The 18,208-nt window shown below is 40.1% G+C and overlaps 1 protein-coding gene across 2 annotated transcripts in view; it reads right to left on the reverse strand.

The window, feature by feature from the left end:
• dock1 (dedicator of cytokinesis 1) overlaps nt 1–18,208 on the reverse strand; it is a 178,517-nt gene that overhangs the window by 35,689 nt on the left and 124,620 nt on the right. For both annotated transcript variants that reach the window (XM_027289642.1, XM_027289643.1), the window contains exons 30-31: nt 5,419–5,497; nt 3,949–4,049 (exon numbers count right to left, since the gene is read on the reverse strand). In XM_027289642.1, coding sequence (XP_027145443.1) covers nt 3,949–4,049; nt 5,419–5,497 — 180 coding nt within the window. The remainder of the gene's footprint in view (nt 1–3,948; nt 4,050–5,418; nt 5,498–18,208) is intronic.

Consider the following 18,208-nt stretch of genomic DNA (forward strand, 5'->3'; position numbering starts at 1 on the left):
AGTAAGATTTTTAGTTGAAGCAGAAATATCGTGAGCAAAAAACTCAAGAAAAGTAAACAAACCCAAAATATGGATGATGAAAAATACACATGCATGCTTCTGTAAAATTCCAGTGGACAGTTGAAACACAGTAAATGTAGCATAAGGACAACAACAACCAAGTAGTGGAACACAAATGCACACTAGTGAGTTATTTCCACTGCACACACAGTCAGCTAGCAATGATCCACGGCCTGTCATCTGCTCTGTGTATGGATTTGAATACACAGGAGACAAGACATGAGGCAACGTGTTTGTTCAGGCAGCCTTTGTTGGTACTACGATTTGCAGAAGAAGCTGGGAGAATTGCTCCCGTCCTGACTTTTTGTCTAGCTTTCTCGAATGAGGGCTTATAAGCTGATCAGCTCTGCCATGTCTAGGTCATGAACCAATCTTCACGGCAGCTTGGAAGCCCATCTCCCTGCCTGCCACACAGGACTCGGTCAGAGAAAGGACAAATGGTGAAGTAGAAAGGACAGAGGTGGAAAGACAGACAGTAATTGTGATGGAAGGACTAACATGAGTGGAAACGGTGGGCAGAGAGGCAGAAAGTGAGACCGCCTCTGTGAAACCGATCACGTGAAACAAAAGTAATGGATTCAGTTCTTTGGGAAAACGATTGGACGTTTGATAAGAAAAGAAAGTAAGTTCAAGCCTGAAATTGTTTGAAGAGCCTGAAATTGTTTGAAGATCAAAAATACAGACCTTAAAGAGCTACTTCTGGCCTCCACTGCACTGGCTTACCCGCACCATTGCATGGTGAGAAGTATTCAGATGGGGAAGAACTGCACTGAACTGCAATACTGTGGTTCTGTTTTGAAGCAGTGCCAAACTCTCACAGCCTTTGCTCTCAACTAATATTGTGGAGCTAAACAGAAAATAAAGTTGTGCACAAAAGTCACAGGATAAGTCGATCCTAACTGCTGTGTTACTTTTCTGATTTTTATTATGTTTAAAGAATAATTGAGATAAAAATGTCAAACAGTAAATTTACACATTACCTCAGACTGCTGGGTAATTTAGAAAAATGGTTGTTTTTATTTGGTTGAAACTAAAACTATGTTTAAGTGTGTGTATGTATTTAGGTACTGCCTATTTCACTCAGTGTAACATCCAGTTACTTAAGGCGTACATCAATACCAATATATGGTGCATTCAAGGTGCAATTGGAATACATCTGCAACACAAGACTACAGCAATACAGCCAAGAGACCTTTTTTAAATAAAAAACAAACATAAACCTAAAGAAGCAAAGTTGATTTCACAAACTAGTTTAAAGCAGGTGGTACAACACTGAATGATGATAGCAGAGTGAGTGTTTGTTTACTTATAAATCAGATATGACGAGCAGTTTAAAGTTAGATGTGGTGTCAGAATCATTTATATTAATTGTTTCTTTCCTCCAGCTGGTGTCGCTGCAGGCGACTGCATTGTTTGCCCATGCCAAGAACCGGGCCTGTCTGACATCACACTATCACACTGAGTGACTGATGGAGGCACAGTGGCATCTCTGTCTCCTCTTCCTCATGCACTTATGGCATGACACCTTGGCACGACATCGCAGAGAAGTGAAAAGGTGAGAGTTTGGAGGGCGACACTTCTCCTGACCTCTAATTAATATCTATTCAGAGCCGCTTTCCCACATTGTGACATTTCAGAGCACCCTGGAGCCCTGACGGAATTCTGAAACCCAATTGATTGTTTTGCCAATATTGTACAACGACACACTAATGTATTTTGACAGAGAGGAGAAGAGCGTTGAAAGAATCCATAACAAAGAAGCTGTGTCACCTCTTTGCTGCCTGGCCAGGTCAAAACCTTTTACCGAATTTAGCTGTCAAAGGCAGGACTGTTGATCTTTAGGCAGAGCATTGGTAAGATGACAAAATATAAATAGATACCCGCCTCAATAAATTACTGTTAATCTGCATGCAAAAAAAGAGAATTTGTAATGCATTATGTATTACATCTTCAACTGTTTTTCCCTCTCATCCGCACTTTAATGTGCAATGCGAGCCTTTTATAATTTATTCATGCGCATATATGTGCGTATGATTGGGGAAGCACGCACGTTTGTGTTTCTACATATGGATGTGCAGATGACTGCTCAGAAGGCATCATGTCCTCATCTGAGCTGAGGCAGATGCAGGGTGGTGTTCTGTCACACTCCTGTAGGCAGCCAGACAGTCAACTATGACTGTCGGCTGTCAGGACCTACAAGGCTAACCTGTCAGCGACGGGCCGAAGAAGCTCACAGAAAGGTTAACTAAGAATAACGTGTCTGCAGAGGGACAGCAGCGAGCGGTGAGTGGATCTGGGGCTCTCGGCAGCTTGTGCTGTGTAATGCAAACTGGGTCAGAGGACAAAGATCAACACTCAGAGAGGGGTAAGGATGTGAAGGCATGAGGTGGAGAAAAATTAAGAAGACACAGAGAAAAAAAAAAAAGCGTGATGAGGTGTGATCTCTTATATAACCAGATCATGCATGCTCATTTGTCCAGCTGTGTGTTTGTTTGGCTGCTTCCACATGACCGGTTTCAGGAAAAATGACAATTTATCAAAACGTATTTTTGTCAGTTATGATTCATCAATGTTGCAGCTGAAGTCTAGAAACACAACAACACGGCTACACACTCACACACACCATTGCAGTACATTGCAAATACATTGTTACAGTTAGAAATTACAGAGGATCCCACAGACACCGGTGACAGATCAGAACATCCCAAATGTGTGACGCAGGAGAGAAAGCTGATGCAGAGCGCTAAAGAGTCGTGCTTTCACCCCTCTGTTCTCTGTTCCCGAGCAAGGCGCAATAATTGGTATTGCAGGCAGCGCTGACAGTTCATGCGCCAGCACACAGGGAAACGGGATGCAGAGAGGTGAGTGGTAGGTGGAGGGAGGCAGACACAGAGGCAGAGAAGGAGAGTGGGCGGGTAGAGGTGGAAAGAATGAGTGAAAGAAAAACTGACAAACCCCTGTATAACATCCCCCATTGCTTGCTCTGGATACTGCTACTATCTGAATGACATATGCGGGAATGTCAAATAAACAATGTGGAAATAACAAGGCAGAAATCTGCCCATCTCTGTGCTTCCGCCAGGAATGGCTGTTGTTGTGTGTGTGAGAATCAAAAAGCTGTTTCTTTCGGGGAAGGCTGACAAGTGGAGGAAGGCGGGGTTGTGGGTTGTGGGTGGGCTGGAAACGTCTTGTTTACTGTGTTTACTGGCCACTTTTATGTGGGGTTTTTTTCTGGGCCGATAATAAAGCACTGACCAACGAGGAGTCTCGCTGTCAAGCACGAGTCAGTGTGATGTATGCTTTAGTGACAAAAGCTCCTCCAAATGAAGATGAGAGCCAATATGCTCCACGTCTGCCCAGAAAGCATTTATACGTTTGGCTGCATTACCAGACTCTATGAGAAATACTAATGTAGATGAATGGCTTTTTGTAGATACGGGCAGTGGATGATCAGGAAACGTAATCGCTCTCTGAACTGGTGTTAGGGCAGATTTTCAGAAGCAATAAATATCTAAACTCTGTGGATTTAAAACTTCTCTGAACGGCATATCAATACTCCTCCTCTTTATCTGTTGAGGGAATACGAAAGATGTATGAGACGCTTTGAAGAGAAACCAAAGACCTATATCTTAATTCCAAGAGGAGATTACCAACTTTGTCTGATACCTTGGATTTTATTACACTTCATAACCCCCGGAGTTACTATGAGGCTTTGTTCAGAAGGGTGAACAACTAGTGCAGCCTCTACCCGAGCCATAGGGCGCTGGGTATCCCAGTGAGCCTCCGTGTGATGAATTATATAAAGCCTTCTCATGCTGGGGAGGGAGCTCGGGCTGTGTTCATGTGCGCTGAGTACGTCCTGTGAATTGGGAGAGAGCCTGTACTCACTTCTGGAAGATCTTGGCTCTTTTGTCGCTTGAGAAGTTCTCCAGCTGCAGTGACTCCTGGGTGAGGAAGGCTACAGCCAGATGAAAGTAGTTGTTCCACAACTGACCCACATAAAGACAGAGAGAGTGTGATGTTAAAAGAATAAAAAAGGACTGTCAAAAAATAAAAAATAAAATAAAAAAATCTTTGGCAACAATATCATTCAGCACCTCACCAGGCAGCGTGGGCTGGAAAGCTTTACAGTTTCATTTAATCAAAAGGGTTTAGATGAGATGGGAATACTTGTGTCCCAGTGGAGAGACAGGTTGGTTATTTAGGCCACTGCCCCCAGATTGTATTTTCTTTTGGATCTGCTATCATGCCTATACGCCACCTAAATAATAATGGGAAATTCGATCGGTTCCTTAAATGCTGCAGGAAGTCTCAATTCCCCCTCTTACAGATGTCATGTGCTGTAGAAGCTAAAAAAACATCTCAGAAGTTGACGTTTCAGTCAGCTCTGATGTTTCAGAAAGTTAGTGCATGTGTCTGATTATCCCGTGTTTCTGTTCATTTACTCTTATATATCATATACGTGGCATATGTTTGTTTTCTTTAATAAAAAAAGAAAGGTCAAATGAAATAACTATGGAAACCAAATTATGAAAAATGTGTTTTCTCTTGTACAAAAATCTATATATATTAGTAAGAAGCTGCTTGTGTGCTATAGATCCTGTAACATATGGTGATTACAAATAAAGTAATGACACAGCAGTTAAAAGGAGTGCTACAGCAGCCACCATCTATCGCTACGTGTCCATGTCCAGTCCAGGTATGCCTAAAAAATAAGTCTCAGTGAGGACTACAACTGTAAAATGGCTGTATGAGACTATATGATTATATGCAGGTGAAATATCTTCACACCACTGAGCAGTAGTTTAAACTAAGGAAAACCAAATGCTTTATTCATACACCGTTAAGTGAGCTCCAAGTGACATAAGTGACACTGAAACGCTGTTAAAATAATCAATCCATAAAGGCTTGGAGCAGTTTAGTTGTTGAAAACATTAACATTCTTCCATATGTCAGACATTTACAAAAGAGAAAAAGGTGCTCTATTCTCAGTGGAGCATGTTTAAATATTCTGAAATGCACATCAAATTGATGGCCATTACACAGTAATTGATGTTCCTTCCATATTTTTTTTGTCTGCTGCCTTCAGTGATCTTTTTTTCCCTCCCCCTGTATTCAGAATATTCAACAATGCTGCACATTAAAAAACAGCCTCAATGCGAAACTGCGGCGACAAGATGACTTAAAAAAAATGCCATTCAAGTCTTTTCCCAGACTGCGTTAATACCACTTAAAATCATAATCCAGTGTTGCCTTCACTAAAAGAAAAATGTCTTTTGGGAGGGGTGGGTTGGGGTGCTAGTATCAAGGCTGTTTGAAAAAAACAAAACAAGAAAAAGACAAAAAAAAAGCTCTTACCTGTAGCTCAAAGTTGGTTTGATCCAGAAATTTCTTGTTCAACACTGCCGCATACTGATTAATGGCCCGTAGGAACACTCTGGAAAGATAAGAGGAAAGTGTTTGGATCTAGTCCTCTTATTGATGAAACAAAGCAATTTACGTTCTATACTTTTTAATTATATGGGCTTAAAGGTCACTTTCAGACAACTCTGTGCATTCCCTACTGAAAGCACTTTGCTTGTTGATCGAGTAGCACCCAGATATTCATATCCATACCCCGACAATGTACACAAGCCACAACAAAATACCATGTTTGAACAAAACAGTTCATTTACAGCACAAATCACTGTATGTTGGATTTTAATACATTGCATTGCATAATAGCATTATGCATTATAATTCATTGCTGCTACTGTTCAGTATACAACCTCTTGGATACTAATACTTTTTAGTTTTATTTTATTACACAGCTTTGATGAACACTCGTTATGACTGGTCAATTACAGCATTCTGCAGTTATTTCTCTATAGCAGACCTGAATTTTCCTGTCAGGGTTTATTTTGCAATAATGACTGGCTCACTGTACGTTATCCTTTACTTATTGTATTAAATGCATTTCTTATGGATACCATTCAAAAGAACATTAATCTAAATTAAAGAGAATATCGTTTTTAGCTGACAGCTACTTTCCATCTGCAGTCTGCAGGCCGATAAACACTGGAGATACAAAAACAAGCTACACACAATATCCAACGACCTTCATATATTCATATAACTCAAATGTACACAATATCCTTTTCTTATCTATAGAGGCCATAAACTCAAGGTCTACTTTACTGGCAATAATGATTCAGTCAAATTCACTGTGAAAGAATGAAATGTACATTTTATAATCACATTCATGCATTCCTTCGTTCACTGAGTTCTCAAGGTCAAGTCTTGTTTTTCACAGATCTTTTCATGGTTCCAGTTGCTGGGGCTAACAGTCATCTATGCTGACTATGTACAAGTATTATTTCTTAACACTGTGGAACACTGTGCTCAGAACACAAATACATTAACAGAAATATATGTCTTAGGTATAGCTAGGCAACAAGAACTACTTGGCAAAGATGGGCAAAAGATTATAGTTAAGATGAGAACTCATCATATGTGCATACATCCACCATGCTACCGTAGTTAGTTAAAGTTGCAGCAAGCAACACGGGAAGAGAAATATTACTGCTTTGTACTTTCGTGAAGAATAAATCTTCTCTCTCTAAAAAGAAAAAAATATGTGCTCCCAGCAGAGATGAAACGCAGGTTGAATCAGACTGAGGTACACAAGGGCTGGAGGCACTCCCAAAAAAAGATTCGATGAGTAGACCTTAATGAGAACACTGTCTGATGGGTTAATCCACTCTGATGTTGCAAAATTAAATGTTAATAACTTAAGTGGCATGAAGCTTTTAGAGGGGAATTATGATTGCTACTTACGGAGTCAGAGGCCCATCCGCTATTTAACTTCATTCCCTGGCGGAACCAGCCATACAACAATGTGTGTACTAATCTCAAGAATTACCCACCAAGACAAAAAAAAGCCTGTGTCATGAGTGTAGGAGAGAAAAATGTCCAGCACAGTGTATTCAATAACCCGTCTTACTTTATTTAAAAGAACACCCCAGGTTCTTGTGATTTCTCAATCCTTGCTTCAGTTCCGGTAAGTATTTTCCACATAACTGCAAATCAATAAACAAACTGCGGAAAACGATTGCTCAAGGAAGCATATGGAGATACATCAGATAAAATGTGTAATAAAAAAATGGAAAGGTGAAACAAGGACAATTGTTATGCCACTTAGGTGGATTGCATCAGGGTTTCATGAGCAAGCCATAAAGTGGCATGAAGATGTAATGCTCATGTAACTGACACTGGCAGGTGAGCAGACATCTGCTGCAAAGACAGCTCCAACAGAGCCTTCTGCTTTTGTCATGGTATAAGCTAAAACCTTACTGGAACTGGGTCTCGCTGTGGTAATCAACAATTCCTCACCCATCATTGTCTCTTGCTTTATCTTTCAGCTGCTTGGCAATAAGGCTCCCTGTCACCTGAGCTTACTGGAAGGTCTAAATTTCATTGGCGTAGACGGGGGTTGGGGTTTCCCTCTCCGTCCCGTCTAACTGACCTTGAACAGGAATAACAACCATCACTGTTGAGACAGCAATGCTGTGGGAACTGGGATATTTTAAAGCTATATAATATTCATGTTCCACATTTATCTCCATCGCTGACTAAATGCTATCTAGGGCCGATGTGCGATACATATTAAGAGTCACCTTAATCATTAGCTGGAAAGGTTAACTGTCATTTAACACCTTTGGATATGCCATTAGAAGTCCATTTCTCTGGCTCTCTGGCCTCAGAGTGGGAGCCCCCCCCCTCCCATCTCCTAAGCACTCAGACAGCCTATTACCACCATCCAGTCTGCACGAGCACAGGCCCCCCCCTCTGCACACCTCACTCAATTTTCTGCAGCTGTGAACATGTCAATATAGTTGATATGCTTAACACTGGACTAATGCTAAAGCCTGTTTTCATCTTACTGCACCTGTGGGTTGAGAAATATTACTGCTCAACATGTGGGCCTCATTATTTACAGTTTTTTTTATTTTTAATAAGAAAATGTGAAATTCATTGTTTATCTTGAATATTAAAAAACAAACAATCAAACAAATAAAACTGTCAGCTATGTGGCAGAAAAGAAGCCTCGATACGAATTGTTTATCTTAATTATGCATTAGTCTGCAGATGCTAAAGTCTGTTTTATTTATTTTGGTATTAATTTGTGTTTTACCAAAGGTATTATATTGTTGTTTGTTTTTAGTTCACAGCTACTGTCTTTTGCTGCTTACAATCTGCTTAGTGACCACCGATTAAACCAGGCTTTTAGCTACTGTAGATCTGGTGCAAAAATGCATTGTGCATTGTCCATCCTAAAATAATAATAAAAAAAAAAAGAACAAATTTTATTTAAAAAAAAAAAAAAATCAACAATACAACGCTCCAAGTGAAAATAAAGTTTGTTTGCAGTACAAACGGCGGGCTGGCTATCAGGGATTTTGGAAAAAGCCAAAAGCAGATTCATTCCAGGCCGAACAAACCAGCGTCACAGATTTTTTATTTTTCAGTTTCTGATGTCAGTAGTTACTATATGGGTGGTGAAATATTTTGGTCCAAGTTACAGCTAAATGTGTCAAACTGGCCATTGAGAAGGTATAGATTTGTATATCTTGGTGGTTTCAGTCTTTCTGTCTGGTTGCTTTGATTATGATGATAGACTGCTTGTTTTTATTTATTTATCTGCAGCATCATCCAATTCTCTTTATACTACAAGTATAAAGTACAAACATTCTGTGGTTTAAATATTTCATCAAGCATTGAAAAAATGTATTAATTAGTGTATTCTTGAAGCAAGAAACACAACAGGCCCTGTTTAAATGATCTATAGCACATGAACTGCATTTATGGCATGTTTTATTTGACTTTTGTCAAACGTAGCACAATCTGGGTGCAAGTCGTAAAGAGGTTTTTAGTGTCTTAATTAATCATAGGTGTGTTTGGGGCTCAGAATGTCATCCACCATTCCCTTTAAAAGTCAGGTGTGTCTGCATCTGGAGCATTGCTTTTGAAATGGCAGATTCGATAAGTTGGGCAAAGTGAATGGTTTTCTGCAGAGGAAACAGACCTGCTCATGTGCAAAGAAATTCAGCATAGTAAGTGACTTTTACAGCAATGGGGAATGCAAAGGGACAGCTGGCATTAGTCTCCAAAATCATCTGCCAGGAGATTACAGATGTCTGTGACAGTCTTGTGGCATAAATGAAGTTCACAGTGACACCCGTCTTCGTTGAGGGACAAGTATGTGGTCCTTGGCCGGTGGACCTTTTGCTTCTGCCATCTCTCAACCCTGTGTCCCATCCAGTAAGGAGAAGGAAGTGCTGCTGCATGTCCCCGTGTAGGCGACGTGGGCACTGGACGTGAAAATGACAACTGCGTCGGTTGGAAACTACCAATGACACATGCACTGTTTTGTGTCGGATGCAAGACAGGGCCAGACAACATGATACATTAGGACAGAGGAATCTAAACCACGCTCCACTGAAAATATGAAAAATTTATAAAAATATCTATATGATGTAACTAACCGGATGACAACAGGCACAACTACTGACCTACAAAACCTAAATCTGCATTATATCAGCTCTGATCAGTAGTATAATGCCCAGACATGATAATGAAACATCACTAGTCATAGGCTACAGCCGTGTTCTTGGCTTAACTTCAGCCAAATTCAATTGCAGTGCATTGACAGGAGTTGGAGTGTAGGTGTGATGGGTCTGACTAAACTCAATTCTAATCACCGATGACAGTGACTTCCACAGGCATTACCAGGGTAGCAAACAGCTCCCACTGCTGGGTCACACAGCGAGGAAAGGAGGAAGATCAATACTCTTCACAGCTTCTGGCTAAATATCAACTCAACAGGAGAAATGTAGCTGTAATCAAACATTTCTGCTTTGTCTCCCTTTTCCAGTAGCGGCACTCTTTCACGTTTTTTCCACAACAATTGGCCTATGATGTGGGCAGAGGAAATCTGTACGCTAGCGGGCAATGCTTTCGCTAAACAACGTTTAAGGATTGCATCTCTCTGTCGTGTTGCAGTTCACATAATAACGTAAACTCCATTACCTAAAAGCCTATTTGACGCCAGCAGTCTGCCTGAGCTCAGACATATAATGGGCTTTAACGAACAGACAGGACAGTTCCTCTGTGAGCACATCCTGCCATTAATTAAAGTGAAAAACCTAATGAGGCGAACAAAAATAGAATATAGTCTCCTCTCGCAGAGGGCTCTGACTAAGACATTCCAAAAAAGCCATTAAAGGCATTTAGAAGTAATTTCTTAAGTAAGGAATATCTTTTATTTTTTTTATGTGGGCTTAAAAGTATGAAATTTTAAAATTGTGGTCCTTAAATAAATGTGATATACTAACAAAAGCTCTGCTCTGTCTGTGTTTGAGTTGGTCCAAGAGGAATTATTCATAAAGATGTAATTACTGTACAGTCTATACTTTACTATATTGCCATATTGATTCTGATCTCTGCACAGACAGATGTGAATCAAGGCTGTTTGCATAGTGAACATCAGCTGCATGTTACACACTCTGTAGTGCCACTGCTTTTTGAAACTTGCATTTTAACAAAGCCAAATGCCAGGGGAAAGATGTCTGGCTCCCGTGCAACATCTGTGACGGCTGGTCATTATGCTGCAGAGGGAAAATAAGACGCTGAGATGCAGAGGGAGAGACAGTGACAAAACAGCTCTTTATGACTTCATTACAACTACAAGCGAACTGTTAATGAATGTGAAATTTAAGCAGTTACTATAAATGTAATCAACGACTCATCCGATGGATTTAGCGTTTGCTTTAAGCCTTGAGCCAAGACATCATTTCTGGGGATGCCCTAGAAATGCGGAACTCCTAAAAACAGCCTGCTCCTCTTGCTGCTTTCTGTTTTCTCATCTGAAGTTCAGCAGGGAAATCAAGGTAGCTTTAATCATCTCCAGATATCACAGGCTTCCCCTTTTTTTCTGCTTAGAGAGACAAAAACACAACTTGGAGATCCTTTAACTTGCTAATTAGGCAGTGCAAGAGCAAGATAGCACCTCCTACACATTAGAGTCATTCTGATACTGTACACATATGGCATCATTATGATAAATATGCTCCATCAAACTGTCAGTGTCAGAAAAATCACCCCATTACTGCTGATGGATGGTTGTGCTGTACGTTTACATTTCAGCACAGACAACAGAGGGTCTGCTTTTTATAGCCGTTTGCTGATTTTAAAAAAACAGCCGACTTCCTGCAGCCGCGGCGCACAGACTTGTGCTCTGCCAAATGATCTGCACCACAGACACCTAGCGTATATGCTAATGAAAAGTTATCAGCAAATCATACTTGCTAATTGAGTTCAGTGAGCATCCCCGATAACGATCACGACCTATTTGCATACTATTGCTGAATAGCCGGCGAATCTGCATGTGCTCCGAGATAAGGCAAGGTCAAAAACCTTCATTATCAGATCAGTTTATTAAATTACATTACCTTTATTTCAGACACCTGATCTAATATTAGATCCATTTGCCTGTCGACACGTTTTCAATCATATTCTCACCGCAGTGTGACAGCTTTCCTCTAGTGCATCCTAAACATAGTGTGCCCTACCCTTGTTAAAGCTAATCATGGCTTTTCAGATAGACTAGGTTGTAAGAGTTTATAGTGAGCAGGACACCCCAGGGAATCTCTAATGACTCAAAAATATCACTGGGGTGAGTCAAAGGACTGATCTGGTCTCTAAGACCTTTTCATTTACACCGAGGGGAAAAGAACTCCTCTCTCTTCTCCACTTCAGTTTAACATTTAAATCACTTAAAGCACTCTAAAACCTAGCTGGGATGGCAGTGAAAGAATAAATCTTTGCAACAATTATACAACAGGTCTTATATCTTAATGCTGAAATCCATTATGTCCTTTAATTAATAAATCTGGAGTGGTGGATGGTGGAGCATGCTGAAACACGGCATTAACTTTAAGTTTTTTTTATGCCATCACCTTTTCTGCACTTTGGGTACATTAAAAGATGTATGTTTTTTCTTATTAATGATACAGAGTATAGTTTTTTTTGGATGTCGACAACATTAATAAGGGTCTCCAGCCATGCAAGTTATGTGGGGCAGAGAAGTACTTTATACTAAGGGCTAATGTTAACGTGTCATGCTCACAATGACAAAGCTAAAAAACTGATGTTAAATAGGAATAAAGTTGACCACACTAGTTTAGTGTATTAGCATGTTAACATATGCTGCTTGGTACTAAAGAAACAACAGAAGCTGATGGGAATGTCAGAAGTTTTGCAGGTATTTGGTCATAAACCAAAGTCATGGACCAGTTCAAACTGATGGTGGCACCAGTCTATCACACAGTTGTTGAAATATTTCAAAGTGAAAGCTTTCATCTGCTCTTTGTGCTAGTGGAAAAATCAGGGGCTAACCACGTCATGAGGAATCGTGAAGAAAAGCACCATAGGTATCTGCGCCATATTTCATGCCAATCCAACCAACTGTTATCAAGACAGGTCACTAAAAAACTACAAATGTCAACTTGCTGGTGGCACGAGACGAACAGTCAGAGGATCAAGTCATTTGAAGGCAATCCATCCAAAAGTTTGAGATATTTCACTCTGGAACAAAGTTCTAGCCCAGCCAGCATTGCCTTGACTAGAGCAATGTTGGCTAAAAATGTTTGGCGGCAATCTCTCTAGTCTCTAGTCTAGTAGTCTGGGTAGTGCACAGGAAGCATCTTGACTCGGGTATGTTCATGAATTGTCACATATAGTCTATAGATAATCTCTTAAACATCTACGGACAAAGCAAAAGGCAGTACTATTATATTATAAATACGTAGCTATGTGCAGTCAACTTTTAAAAATGAGAGTTCTGCAGTTACTGACAGAACCAGAAGACACTCAACAAGACTGTTGCTGCTTTTTCTGTAGACAACTACACTGATGACAGTAATAAAGTAAAAGGTTACTATGTGTGTGTGAAACTTTAGAAAATGTACGATTTCAGGCTGACCCCACATCCCTGTGAAGACCTGCCATTCAAACACTGTGAAAAAAAAACTACAGTCGCTTTGACTTGGCAGCATCAGGCACTGTGATGCCAGCGTCAGAGCTGAAGAGCGCTAGCTTCCGCCAGCCTATAAACACAGAGATCTGAGATGTAACAATGACAGCTAAGGCTGCTTTTTTATCCAGGCCAAAAGTTTGTGAAGAGGTGAACGGATTACTAATGAGGCAACTCCAAATATTCACGAGTAGGAAAACTCCCCACTTTCTGCACAGGAGTCAGAGTGCTTGTGAGGTTCACTTTGAGCAACGAATGAGATAATGAGGCATATTCAAAGTTATCAGATGAATCACGAAGCAATTAGAACAGATTCTAACAGTGTAAACTTTTAACACTTTTTTTCCCACAATGTCTTTTAAACACAAATGTAGAAAACAGGGTTACGAAATAAAAAGCACATGAACGATTTGCTCAGAAAACTTTAAGAAGACATTTTTCACACTTTGAAATTGAAAATCTAAAAATGTTTTGATGAAGACAGTTGTTTTCCGTACAGTAAAACTTTATATGAGAATTCATACCCACGTCAGCAGTTGCAATCAGTGTATTAGAGATGATAATAATAGGAACTTGGCATATTAGCAGGCTGACATTCATACCGTGGGTGCCCTTTTTGTTAATGCTATTAACAGTGTGCATCAATGCTGGTTTGAATGCCATATCAAATACACATCAGCTACGCAGTCGTGAAATGGGCCCATTTGGTTTGACACCCTGGTAAAACTAAAGACAGAAGTAATTGAGTTATCAAAGTGAAAGGAGCATTCATCGAGTGCACAGCAAGCAAACATGTCAGTTATGTTTAGAGAGAAAAGACAAAAATGAGCCACAGCATAGTCACTGGGTCTCCAATGAAGCGTCTGCTTCAGTGTAGTAAGTGATCCTTACTCTATGGCTGACGCTTGTCGCTTGTCTGCCAGCACAGGAAAACAATGAGTCAGGGTCATCAACAAAACAGAGTTGGAAAAGTAAAGTACTGCACACATTTGATGTGCTTAATTTGCATTTTATGTTCTATTATACTTCTAATCTTTTGCATTTTAGTGGGAAATATTGTTCTTTTTACTCCACGACAACAGATCAGTGTCTACCAGTGTACCAATTGTAGCTTTATTTTCATTTTTCAGTGCATGAGCAGTTGGTTGCATTGTAATGTAATGGCATCACAAAAAAATTGAGCTGTGTGTATGTACATGCAGTCTACGCATACACCAGCAACCTCTGTCACTGCCAAATGAATCCGACATGGACAAGCCAAAAACTGTGGTTCCTCCAAATGCCACTTGAGGCTGGCACTAAAAGTCAATCTCTATAAGTCCCCATATTAAAATGTCCAACTTCACAACTGAAATAAACATGTTTACAGCCTGGTAACAGTCCCTATAAGCTGATTTCTTTGTGTATGACAACTGTACATAACTGTACCCATTCACATTATATTAAGGCTTAAAGTTATGCATAATTAATGCTGCGTGGCTGCTTTGATTAACATGTGGGCGCTATCGCCAGCAGCTGGTTTTGAGCACTCAGGCTTCATTTTGACCGCTACAGGTTCAACCACTCTTCAAAGGAAGGCGAGGCATGACTGTCACAGAAAGTATGCCCTTTTTTCTTGATACAGTCTATGGTGTACACCCTCTAAAGATGAAATGTACATCATGTGGACCCTAACAGACCCTCTCACACACACACACACACACACACACACTTGTGAATGTTATTTCAGTAAATGATCTGAATATTTCCACTTAAGGCTCAAATGTAGTAGGTCCAGTTGCAGAGTAAGCCACCCTGCTGCTTCTTGATAATGACTTTGATAGAACCATGTTGAGAGAAATCACATTGGATGTTATCACCTCTTCGGGGGAAGCTATTTAAAAGGCACAAAATAATATTACTTGCCCGGGCAAAGGCTCAAGCAGATACACAAATCGACAGGCATCAACACAAATTCTAAGTAGTATACTCCCAGTAGTCCGTGAAGGTGGAGCATATTGGCATTTACTACAGCTCTTAGAGAGTGTATGGAGATTAACTTAAAGCTTCTAACCTACTCTGGCATGTTGGCAAACAAATACCCATACATCTAGCAGCAGCACGCAAAGCAGCCTAATATCCCATGGTTCCTCTGTAAAGCTGTGTCTTAATCTCTTTAATGCAGAACTACCAATAAGGGTTTCAACACTCAGACACAAACCACACACACACACACAGAGGAGGGAGTAGACTACTGTCACCACATTAAGAAAGCTGCATAGCAGGAAAGCCATGTACAGTAAAGGTCAGGCTTTTTTCTTTTCAGCTCACAACACCAAACGGCAGAGGCTTAAGAAGCGCTGGTGGTGTGAACTCAAATGAGCAATTTGGGAGGCATATTGTCAAACATATATGTAGTTACATATAGCATATACTCTTTTATGGAAGTTCATAATAAAACTTTTCATCAATATACACTCGCACTTGCCAGTTTATTGGGTACACCAAGCTAAAACAAATGCAGCACTATAAGAGTCCTGCAATAAATCCTGCCTTCATGAAGGCTATTATGTTCAATTGTTGTTGAAACTGCTTTAGAGAGGTGTTAATTCAACTTTATGATCATTCTGGAGGCTGCGGTCTGTGATGCTATTGAACTGTGCTGTGTTGTACAGAGGTGTTTCTATTATGTATTATTATTAATAATAACAAAAACAGGTTTATGAAGGTATGCATTTCTTGCATTAGTTTTTAGCTATGTGCAACCTCTAACCTGGGAACTGATGCTACTAACCAAACAAGTTTTAATACTTAGAAATTGTAATAATTTGTCAGTAAATGTAAAATGTTTTAGATGTCAGATTTGTGTTTTGTTAGCTTCTGATGGATGGAAAAGTACCACCAAGGTGTCAGATGTTACTGCATTATGTCCAAAACATCCACTTTTCACATTTTCAAGTCGACACTGATGCCTCGTTGATGTTACTTAATGGAGCTTGAAATGATTTTTTATTTGAACGATCATGGACTTCATTTGTGGTTTTAAACAGGTTCTTTAAAGAAGAGGAAGGAGTTGAGTGAGGTTTTTCAACCAGCATCCATTCAGCAGCACACCCCAAAAGAGGACAATAAGTCAAATCAGATCAAATCTTTGTCGGTGGTGGGATGTATGGGGCCAAACAGGATCACAACGTCATTGGCAGTCTTTTCACTCTCAGAGTCCTTCTTCCTTTTTGCCTTCCAGACCTGCCCGCCAGGTTTCATCATGGATTAGTCACGGAGAGAACTCCAAACGGCAGCTATCCAGCTTCAAAAACCCTCTCCTAATGAGCCTGTGAGGGACTGATGGCATGGGCTATCAAGTTAAAGAGCTGCCTCTTCTGCTCATCTGGGCTTTCATCTTTTCATCTGCCATGCTGGGCTCTCTGAGAACTCCCCATTCATCTCTCAATCTACTATTCTTACACATAATTAACAGCCCTGCAAGAAACTTTTTTGGTGTCATTTGGGGAAATGAACTGATCATGAGAAGGTCATCTGATGCTAAGTCACATTTAAAATAGAGTTTGGTCATGAGTCCTACATAAGACACATGCATTCTCTTGCATGTCATTGGGTTTGTTTGTTTGTACAACGCAAAAAAATTGATTTTAACCTTTCTAACGTGCATCAATTTGTATCAGCCATTAGCTTTTAGACTGGGTGCAAAAAAAAGACAACACTATCAATTTGTTAATTATTACAAATTACAGCGGATCTTCAAACATAATCTGCACTCAGTCTTCTTAATTAAGTCTTTCGGATGCTGATGCAGTTGCTTAACAGCTGTTCAAAAGCGTCACCTTAAGGCCCGGTAGAGAAAAAAAAAAAAACCCAAAACATTGTAGAGATTGATGATGACGACTGCATTTAGTATGCAGTGATTCAGCACATCTCGGGCAATAGGGTTGAGGAGCACAGAGCTCTTGAAAAGTTTACAATGCAAGTCTGTAAGGGAGCGCATTTGGCTGACTGTACAAAGCAGCCAGCAGCTGTTGTCAGTTCAAGAATGTGATGCAAGGTTTTTCATGCCTGGGAGAAAAGTGACAGTGACTGTAGTGTTCAAGCAAATGCCAACCTGTGCTAATTCAGTGAGCACTCACTCACTGACAAAAAAAAAAAAAAAAAAGGATGGAGTGTGTTAATCTGCTTTCCTGAAGCTTTCACAAATTTCACACGTTTAAAGAAGACTTAAATTGCTTGATACTTCGTTTAAGTATTTTATTTATTTATTATTTAGGGAGCATTCAAGTCAAATTATAGTTAATTCTACTGCAAATCTGCAAAAAAAAAGATGTGAGAAATATGTCTTAGGTTGCACACGATCAAGTTCTCAGCTAACCCTGACCTTACTGAGCAAACTTGTCATTTTTGGAGAACAAGTGCGAGTCCACCTCCACTGCCAGTTAGCTGTCACTATTAAGCCGTGACCAGTTGGCATGGGAGAAACGGCAGTCAGAGGCTAACCAGCCGGATGCTGCTTACCTCTGGGCAATTAGAGCCTATAAATCGGTTTACAACCTAGAGGAAGTAAGAAGTGATGGGTGGAGAAGGTAGAGTGGGAGGAAACGGCCGCTGCTACTGCTGATGCCTCATTAGTGGTGCGGATCATAATGTGTGGACATGAAAGAACCGTCTGCTGGTGCCATGGCTGGCTATCCGTGTGCTAAATGTGGCATGTGTGGATTGAACAAAAACATGAGAAAGAAGTGAGGGATAATCAAATATGCTTCTTGAGAAATAGAGAGAAAAAACAAAGAGAATCATTATTTATTAAATATAACACTACTAAAATTTTATATTAACAATGGATCAAATGTTCTAAATATCACCCAACTCTGCCCTGTTGCTACAAGGCTTTTTAAAAATTGCTATCACGCTCTTCATTCTCATTCTTATTTTTCCAGCAGCAGCAGCAGGGAGCTGTATTCAACAAACAAGCTGTCGTTAAATATACCGTGCTCTAACTGTCCAGCACTAACAGATAGACAGACTCAACTTAAAGGCTGCGTGAAGGCAACTCTGAGATTTCTTTCGAAAATAATTAAATATATCTCG

This window comes from Larimichthys crocea, chromosome XVI (genome assembly GCF_000972845.2).
Source record: "Larimichthys crocea isolate SSNF chromosome XVI, L_crocea_2.0, whole genome shotgun sequence".
NCBI classification, from domain to species: Eukaryota; Metazoa; Chordata; class Actinopteri; family Sciaenidae; genus Larimichthys; species Larimichthys crocea.